This window comes from Montipora foliosa, chromosome 9, assembly GCF_036669935.1.
Source record: "Montipora foliosa isolate CH-2021 chromosome 9, ASM3666993v2, whole genome shotgun sequence".
Taxonomy (NCBI): domain Eukaryota; kingdom Metazoa; phylum Cnidaria; class Anthozoa; order Scleractinia; family Acroporidae; genus Montipora; species Montipora foliosa.
The window spans coordinates 3,684,957-3,694,956 of record NC_090877.1 but is presented as its reverse complement, the minus strand read 5'-3'; the positions used below and the strand labels follow the sequence as shown (position 1 = coordinate 3,694,956).

Genomic DNA, 10,000 nt, shown 5'->3' with positions numbered 1-10,000 from the left:
TGAACTATCTGGAGAAAGAATTGAACGACATCAAACCCGAAGAAAGCTAAGAAACAGAAGCTCACAATCTCCTTCAACCTTCAAACTGGATCCCTTTCCGAATTCAGTTGCAATTAAGTTGTAGTTTTCCAGAGAACGGTAACAGAGAAATGCGCATTGCGCGAGCAGCACGATTGATTTTCTTGTTTAATTAAACCATGTGGTGTTAATTTACCTGGCTTAGGTTGCCGTAGTTTGACATCAAATTAAACTTTTACCTTCTGTCACCAAAAGGAAAACAGTAACAGCGACCAGACTACAGCCCTCAAAGAAAAGTACCATTGTTCTTTGGAACTCGGTGATCCAGGCAAACTGGCCAGGAAATTTACCTGTAGAAAAAAAATATCATTTGGGAAATGTGTTGGGGATTTGCCATTAAACAACTGAGAGAGAGAGAGTAAATGTCAAAGGTCCGGCTAGAATTTGGGTTTGGCCAATAATCAAGGAAACGTATTTAAGTTTAGCTCATCTCTTGCATGTGCGTTACCTACAGATGAAGCGTGAGAGTGAGACTTTATAACAACTTTATTTAAGTGTCAATGGATTTAGCACAAGATCACTAATTGGGGACACTAAAGAAATTAACTCAAATCAAATCAAATATTGGTTTTTGTGGAGAAAAAGCTCTCCGAGCAGAGAAGAGAACGAACAAACTCAACCCACTGCTTCCTACAAAGTGAGAATATGAGCATTTCCATGCTTTCATTACAAACAGGTCAAACAGCAACCATCCGTTTCTCGTCAGGTCACGTAAACGCAATGCTTTACCTTTCTTTCAAGGTTTTAGCTTGCGTGAAGACTTGGTAAGCGTGAGTTATGCGGCAAAGAAGCTGCGAAAGATGGAAAACTACAAAGGTCGCGCCTTTACACAAAGCACGTTAACAACTAGTCTCGGCTTGCCAAAACTCACGGAACGGCATGTGCCTGACACTCTCTCTGTTTTTTTATGCGATAACAATTTCTTGTACAATAAGAAGTCTGGGTTGCGGAAGTACGTTAACATTAGATCGACAACGACTGAGGGCTACGAGAACGTCGTCTGTTAATATAACATGACCTTGTTGCAATTATTTTAAGGTTATACCAAGTTGCTCGACAATGAAATTGCATGGAAACTATTCTGGCAAGGATTAAAATTAAATGAACGCAAAGTTTACTGAAGTAATTTATTATCAGCTATACTAAACCTCGATATAACCTCACTTTTAGTCATTTCACGTCCTTGTTAGAAAGAGGGCGGCAAAATCGGGTTTTTTCCGAGTGTTCACGAGTCACCTTCGAAAAATATTTCCGTCTAAACCTATTGTTTTCTGCTGTCACCGTATACGTAGAAGTCGTCGTTGCTTAAGATCTCGGATAAAACTTCAACTTCAATTAAATACTTGCCCGAGCCCGATCAAAGACTATGAATATTAGACAGGGGACCGAGAAAAAAAAGTCGACTTCGAGCTCTCTTCTTGCCTTTCCAGTGATCTCTCTTTGTTTTTCCCCGCACAAGAGCAACATCTTTCACTCCTAAAGCCGCTTCTTACAGTCTGAACGCCTGAAACAGGTTGAGTTCTTCGCTGCATGGCGTCTACAGTATCTTGTTTTCACACTCATTTACAAGCAAAAGTTTTAATAAAAGAAAGCCTTTATTATTGTTACTCAGTAGGATACCCGTAGCTCTGTGCATACTAGTTTACCAAACGCTTGTTATGAATTTCTTAGAACACTTACTTCCAAATCGTTCAACACTTTTGCCATTCTGATAGAAGCCATAACTTGAAATAAACCCCATGCATGTGAAACTTTCGTCATTATTTTTACAGCGTAAAAAGAGAGATTTTCGACCTTCAGATTTTTACTAGAAATTCTCAAATTAAAGATCAACCTCTGAACATAAAATTTCTCTTCAGGATAAGTGTGTTTCAGTGTTACGGGACATAATACGCTTTGCAAATAAGTCCTTTATCCATCTTCTCCCGTTTTCTCACGATTTTATGAATGGTACAGTTCGTACGCGTCGTGTAACTTACCGTTTTAGTAAGCTGACAGAGGTCAAACTGTTTTCATGGATGAAAAAAATACAAACTGTGAAAATTCAAACTCTTCATGACCATTTACATTTCTTTTCCTGTGTCTACTCTTTTCCTGTGTCTGCTGTGTCTAAAAACTCTAAACCTTACACAATAGTTTCGTTTTTCGTTTTACATACCTTTTCCCAATGGTTATTTTTCCTTTTCAGGGAATCATTTCGAAAACCACAACTCACTAAATAAAAGACACAGCTTTGTAGCAACGCTCAGATAATGTTAATATTTGATTTCTGCGGCGAAACGTTTTGAAGTTTCAATCATTCCGGCCCTTGATTATCTCACAGTTTTAACGAGTCGTCCGTATTTACCTTATTATGTAATTGTGTCGGCAACTTTAGCTTTTCAAGTCAGTCTTTTGAGTTTGGCCTGTAAGCCATTCAATTAAATTTTTATAGGTTGTTTTTCCATGATTTCTGTGACAAGACTTTTAGACTATTATTTGACAAAGAGAAGCATTGTATTATAAAGCATAATATCAATGAATTTATAATCTTTCGGTCACTTTCAGTGCACAATCCTCTCAGGTTGATGTGAAAAGCGGAATTGTATAAACATAAGCTATTCTTGTCGATTAAAATCGAATATCGAAATTTTGTCGGGCTTTGATATCTAGAACACTACAGAGTGGTAGTCAATCGAAACCTTAAGTTATTTACTTCGCCAATTTCAAACAATTAAATTACCGAATGAAATTAACCAATGAGAGAACGAAGCAGGCTCGAGTGGCCGATGCCGAGGGCGGGAAAAGTAATAAAGCCCAATGTTATTTAGGGGCTGTTTACATGAGAAAACTCGCCCCTATTCGCGCGGCGGCCATATTGGCCATAGACAATACATTTCGTACCCCGAGCGTCGAGTTGAAATGTTTGAGAACGAGTTTTAGTACGCAAAGACAAAAGTTTTCAATCCCTTGGGACTCAATATGGCCGGCTTTTGATTGAACTGAGTGGTGTGCGATTTGGTCTGAAATCATACGTGTAATTTCAAAATCGAACGAGCGCACAGCGCGAGTTCGATTTGAAATCACAACTATGATTTCAGACCAAAATTGCACGACACGAAGTTCAATATGACTTTATTACATGCATTTAGAAATCACACGATAATTATTTAATCGCTAAAACACAAGATTTTAGTCAGTACCAATATTTTATTGATCCAGTTGGGAACAAAAGTTGCAAAATTAGCCACACAATGGATTTTTTGGTCTTTCATTTTCCTGCAACTTGATTGGTTACCTAAAAATAGCGTTGAAATCTGATTGGTTGTTTTGTTTCAGTGTTCCTTTCTCATTGGCTGGGAAAACAGTGCGATTTTGAGCAAAAAATAGTGCGATTTGGGAATAAATCACCAGTGATTTCTAAATTGATGTCATAAAGGCTTATAAAGGCCTACACCGGCATAAATGCTTGATTTCATATCGTGTTTACATGATGCCTACGTGATTTCATATCTTGTTTACATGAAGGCACACTTGGCGCTGATTAAATAGTGACATCTGTGAATGGATTGACGAAATTTACCCGTGCGGTACCCGTTCCAGTCCACCGACAAGCCTATTTCATACTTTCTTCGTTCACACGATATTGTTGCGACATTTCGTACCGAAATGAAATTTTAGGCCGGGATGACTCGTTCGGTATGACATTTTCTGTTGGTATTATGTAAATGAATGTAGAAGCACAAGATGGAACCGGCGAAATGAACTCTCTGTAGGACGAAAGTTGCCCCGGTATTATGTAAACACCCTTAACTTGGCCAGTAATAACAAAATGTATAAAATCAAATGAATTAACCAATCAGAACACGAAGTTAGACGCGTAGGAGGCGCCTAACGCGACGCGAAATAGTTTTAGTTTCGATTCTGGTTTCAATACGATTGCAGTTGACATAAGTGCCTCGAGTTTGTGCTAAAGGCAATTGGCTATCACTGTAAGGAAATAACCAATGCAAACGTAAAATTAGTTTCGGCACAACTGAAAATCGCTCAAAACACTGGACTTGTAATTCGAACTCTTTAGAGGGTCTGTTCTGCCGAGCAGAGACCACTTTTCCTCGATTTCGATTTTATGCTGTCACATGAAAGGGGACATAAGGAATGTAAATCGCAGGTCTTAGCATACTCAAATTGAGGAATACTAAACTGACTTCCTTACTCAACTGCAGTTGTAAAAGTTGTGAAGTTTAAAATTAATAATTAAAATTGCTGAAATTGCAATAGCTTTCGCTACAGATCAGACTCATTAGTGACCTTTCCACAAAGGCTTCATACAGACTTTTTAATACCATAAGTAATAAAATATCTCCAAGAGCTTTCCATGTTAACATTTGAGTAAATATGGTTTTCAGACCTTCTATACTATTTGCAGGTGGAAACTTGGGCTGGATGTATAAAATATTTATATAACGTGTTGCCGCTTTTGTGCATACTTATGATTGAAGGACTTAGATTCAATCATAAGTATTGCGAACTATATGGTTTTTCGAAAGCCTGGCCGATGTGTTGCGCTAACTCTGGGTTAAGATCAATCGAAATATCTAGGACCGTTTCAATGTAGATTAGTCTAATTTTTAACCAAATCGCTTTATCCAAGTTTTGTACGAATCATGTGAATGGGTAAACGAAACCTTTAACAGCTCCGTGGATCTCCGGGAAGTTTCACAACTTCAATTAAATACTTGCCCGAGCTCGTTCAAGGACTATGAATATTAGACAGGGAACGAGAAAAAAAAGTCGACTTCGAGCTCTCTTCTTGCTATCCTATGATCTCTCTTTGTTTTTCCCTACGCAAGAGCAACATCTTTCACTCCCAAAGTAGAGCCTCCGGCAAATTCCCTAAGTGAGACAGCGGTTGACAACGATACAGGTTTGGCATCTTCGCCCTGGAATTAGAAATTTGACGCTCTCTTGTCCCGTTCAGAGTTGGTCCCCGTACCCGGTTCTCGAGTATAGGCACTGAAGTGTATTTTTTTAGACAACTACTGTCCAAAATGTCCTTCGCGTCGCGAAGTTCCGTTTGCCCAGATCGATTCAAGTAGTTGTGTTTAATTCATCCAAATCAGTTTCTTCTTTTTGCGGCCTCCGTAAAGACTTCTCTCTGGGGCTTGGCTGCTTGACTAAGTAATAAGCGTTTTCAAACAAGGGCCCCTGGCCAAATGCGGCGCTTGAGTACTACAAAGTGCCCAAAATATTTCCTGGGTACCCTGAAAAACGGCACAGTAAATTAAAGTACTGGATTGTGGACTTGGTTCTTCGTCTTCCCGGGATAGGGAATTGGGTCATTACAAGCGATGGAGGGCTAGGGAAATTGAACGCGTAAACCAGATCTCGGTGCCTGAACCTTGAGAAAAATTTTGAAGATGTTTAAGGCAAGCAATGCGTGCGTATTAATCTCTGAACACCTAACCAGGAAGCTGAAATATGTCTACCCACTCGATTACCATTACAATGGATGCAGCGGTGAACAAGTAATGTGGTCCTTTAACAAACATACCGGGCTTAGGGTGAATGCATACTGCTTGGCTGGGAAATCTTTCATTGCGTTGGCTGTACATTATATAGCCCATCTTACACTACCAGGAAAAAATAACAAATGTACGGAAAGTTATATAAGGTATCTTGTTTTAGCTCAAGTACAGCGACCCAGCGACTTAAGAACTTTTTTGAATAACTGGAAATCCCAAAAATAATGCCATGTTATCTTAATCAAGAAACAGATTGATTCACTTGAGGTAGTTATCAGGTTTTCTGTAGCTAAGGTTGGAGAGATCTGGTGAAAATAAATAGAAGAGGCCAAGAAATCCCAAAAGATACAATTCTTATGACTGATTTATAAACATATTTATTACATCCATTTAGAAATCACTGCTGATCCTTGCAATCTGATTGGCTCTCAGCAGTGCGATTTATTCCCAAATGGCACAATTTTTTGTCCTAAATTGCACCATTTTTCCAGCCAATGAGAAAGGAACATTAAAACAAAAAAGCCAATCAGATTTCAAGGTTTAAGGTAACCAATCAAATTGCAGGAAAATGAAAGACAAAGAAAACCATTGTGTGGCAAATTTTGCAACTTTTGTTCCCAACTGGATCAATAAAATGTTCGTACTGACTATAATCCCGTATTTTACCTATAAATAATGATTGTCTGATTTCTAAATGGATGTAATAAAGTGGTAGTTGAACTTCGTGTCGTGGAACTGATTTTGGTCTGAAATCATACTTGTGATTTCAAATCGAACTCGCGCTGCGCGCTCGTTCAATTTTGAAATCAAACGTATGATTTCAGACCAAATTGCACTCCACTCAGTTAAATTACCATTATTTATTATATCTCTCAGATAGTTCGTGCGCTGTGATTGGCTAAATTCAAATTCCTTTCCCGCGCAGCTGATTACCTCAAAGATATAATAAACTACTATAAAATTACGCTTCGCGGGGACCATAAATCAAGGGGAAACTGATAAACTCGGTCTGTAATTTTACAGTACGGACCTCGAGCTCGGTTGATAAGAGGTTTACATCTTTCAACAATCTTTATAACTATCAAGGAACTTAGTAATGTCCCTTAAAGTTGAATTTGTTCCTCCTTATAGACAAACAATGAACGTTGTCTTTTGCATGACAATTGTATGCGCAAAGACTTTTATGTTCAATTCAGTTAATTGAAAAATACTTTTTAAAAAATCATCACCTTGTCATGGAAAGTTCAACCCTTAACCGCTCTACGGCTAATATCACAGGTTTTTGGCAGACAAAACGAGGTAAAATTCGATCATTTTTGTTTTTAATTAAAGCCGAACAACCTCAGCTGCTCTGTTTAATTAAGCGTTAATTAATAGATCTAAGAACTTAACATCCTTAATTAGCGATTAGTTAAGATAGTTCAAGTCATTGATTTTGAAACTTCTTTGAAGTACACATTTTGATAAAATGCAACATAACAAGAATAAATATTTTGCGGTCGAAGGAAGCACGAAACAAAACGTTGACAAGAAGTAGAAGCGGACTCGAGGAATTCTCCCCTACTGCGGTCAGTTTAACAAAATCCTACGCGATACTTTTTATCCCTTTGTTTCTTAGATTTTCAGCCAAAATTAGCATTTTAAAAATTTATTTGAATTGAATTCAGAGCTGATTTCAGTTGTGGTTCTATAAAATTAGGAGCATTGAATTTAGGATGTGCTTGATGTGGGCGAAGGCTCTATTATAAAGTAAGCCACAAGATTTCTACAAAGTGAATTGACCTCATTTTGAGTAAAAGAGAAAAAATGATTGACGCGCATTCATTGAGAAAAGTAGATGGTTTTTCACATGACGTCATCGAGGCCTTGTTGATGGACGAAAACAAAAGATCTCTCATTAGCTCCTTTTGTTTATCCACCAGCAATTGCACATTGCTGCAGATTGGTTGCAAAATGCAAGATCGAATTGCAAATCGAATGCGCACTAATTGAAAGCCATGAACTGGCCAAGCATTCTACCGTAAAAGGATAAGGCCGTCCAAGCTGTAGACTGAAAGAGTCATGGCCATAACAGGTAGAGAGTCAAGAGTGTTAACGTATGTATTTCTCCACCACTTGGACAGAAAGCCTTTCCTGTGGAAGAGTGTTACGTTTACTCTGCGGTTGAAGTTGAAACTGGAAATATGTTTAGGCAAAACCAATGTTTGTATTTCAGATTAAAAGTTTTCAAAACATGATGTTTTCCTGAGTCATTACTTGTTTTTTTTTTCAGATTCAAAAATGTGGGTGGGTCGGACGACGCAGGTAAACGAAGAGAAAAAAAACGGGGGAAGGCCTAACCGATCCGCCAAAACCGTTTTCGACAATCGTAAATTCTTCCAAAGATATCTTTGATACGTTTTGGGGGTTTATAAAGAAACAAAGAAACAACATCCAGAATGCAACAACGATGTGAGCAAAACACAACTTGAACATTCATACCGGCTCAGTGACGTTCGGTGTCCTCTTGTTGCCATTGTGTGGGTTTGTATATTAAAGCAGAACTGCATTATTACAAAGCCGAGAGCAACGACTTACACCTAAACTACGCAGCTTCTAGAAATGCAGAGTTTTCTTCAGTGTAACAATCCGACACAGTTTTGTATCAGCTTTGTTAACTAATGCTCTTTGAAGTTGTGTCTTTCTTCCAGGTATTTTTAATTTGTCTTCTTTTTTATGTCAGCTGTAAGTTTGACTTGTGACATGTTTATACATCAAAGGAGAAGATGAGACGGATCTAAGTTTGAAGTTTATTATTTGTTAATTCTCAAAGACAAAGGAATACAGTAGTCTGACAATGTTTTCCGCCATAATCTAGGGTTTTGGAGTGAGTGAGAGCAAAGCCTCCGACAAATTCCCTAAGTGAGACAGCGGTTGACACTGAGCGATACAGGTTTGGCATCTTCTCTGGTCCCTTTTCTCTCTAAAAAAGTTGTTTTCGCTTTGCAGGGGTGAGGGAAATGCGACGTGTCTAAACAATTTCTGTCGTAGAGGCAACCGCTCTTTTTTTGCTCAGTGTTTCTCGCGTGTCTCTAAAAATAGACTTTTTCAGCCATAATTCAGTAGTCTACATTAGACAAAAGGAAAACAGATAATATTATACGTTAATTGAGACGAGGATATTGAATTAGACGTTCTTCATTTTTGACGTCAGTCCGGAAACACAAGAGAACATTTCTGTCTAAAAGTTCGAAATAAAGTTCAACCACCGTCTGATCTCTCTATCTCTCGGATCTCTGACTATTTTGCTAAACGTGAGTATATGTGTTGCTTTTAATTCTTAACCATCAAGATCGAATTATCACAGGTTCTTAGGGGTGTATGAGCCATTCCGGAAGAGGGAGCTGTGCCAGGTGTATCACGGCACCTACGATGACAGAGGCCGTGGAAGATAAGAAAGGACACGTGATTGTCTATTTAAGAAATACCCTTACTGAACTTGCTGCATGATGCATTTAATTTCTACTCTCACTCTAATTCAATCCTCTTATAGAACACTTCGCCCACCGCCCACGTTTTACATTGTGAACGAGATGGGTCATTGGCGAATCCTGAACTATGTATTTTTTTTCACAATATAACGGGCGCAATTGTTTAAATTTTTGTCGTCGCTTAGACATTAACTGTTATGTCATAATCTGATAAGACTAGACATTCGCTTGATTTCTGACGATCGGATTGACATCAAATTTGCCCAGAGGATTATCCGTACGACGACAAATATTCAGTCGAACACACTTTATCCGTGTGACAACACGAGCGCAGAGAGTGCAGATCAGCATAACCTACAATAGCACAGCGCACTTAACCAGAGCAAACAATTTGCCAGTTTTAATCTCCTAATTCTTTAACCCCAAGTGAATACGGGGCGTTACTTTTCTTTTCATTCTTTCTGAGGTCAAACTGTGCCCAAACCCACCGAATTTGGTTGTTTGGTGTCATTAAACCCGTTTTATATGGTTTAGTGGTTCTTTAGCATGCCTTGGGTGGCAAAAGCCAAAGCAAACAGAAAAAGAAAAAAGACGTTGAAAGTTCCTTACATCGGCAGGTTACAAAATGCAGGGCTTCGAAAACCCGCGCATGGTCACTTTTCACAGTATTTTGGAACTGAGAAAGGGTCCAAGCTACTCAATTGAAAAAGGTCTTACTGCGTTTGCTAATTACATTCACCCAGCCATGTATTAATCTACGCCCACATCAGGATCGTCTTTCTTTTTGCGCGTGCGAGACAACCGACTAAATTTAGCCTCACAAGTCTCTAAAATTCTAATTTGATCACCGACAGCCTTAAAATGTGTAAAATGGACAAAACCAAGCATTTTTATGAGTTACATTTTTCAAATAGTCATGCTACAAGATGTAATTTTCTTAAGAGTTGA

The 10,000-nt window shown here is 38.5% G+C and overlaps 1 protein-coding gene across 3 annotated transcripts in view; it reads right to left on the bottom strand.

Annotated features, from left to right (window-relative positions):
- Positions 1-8,416, bottom strand: part of LOC137971062 (neuronal acetylcholine receptor subunit alpha-10-like) — a 16,597-nt gene extending 8,181 nt beyond the window's left edge. The window contains exons 1-2 of one of the 3 annotated variants that reach the window (XM_068817787.1): positions 8,064-8,416; positions 258-368 (exon numbers count right to left, since the gene is read on the bottom strand). In XM_068817787.1, coding sequence (XP_068673888.1) covers positions 258-321 — 64 coding nt within the window. In that variant the 5' untranslated portion in view covers positions 322-368; positions 8,064-8,416. Of the gene's footprint in view, positions 1-214; positions 369-2,236; positions 2,444-8,063 lie in introns of those variants that run through there. The other 2 variants (XM_068817789.1, XM_068817790.1) reach the window with 2 other exon arrangements.
- Positions 8,417-10,000: the final 1,584 nt, after the last annotated feature.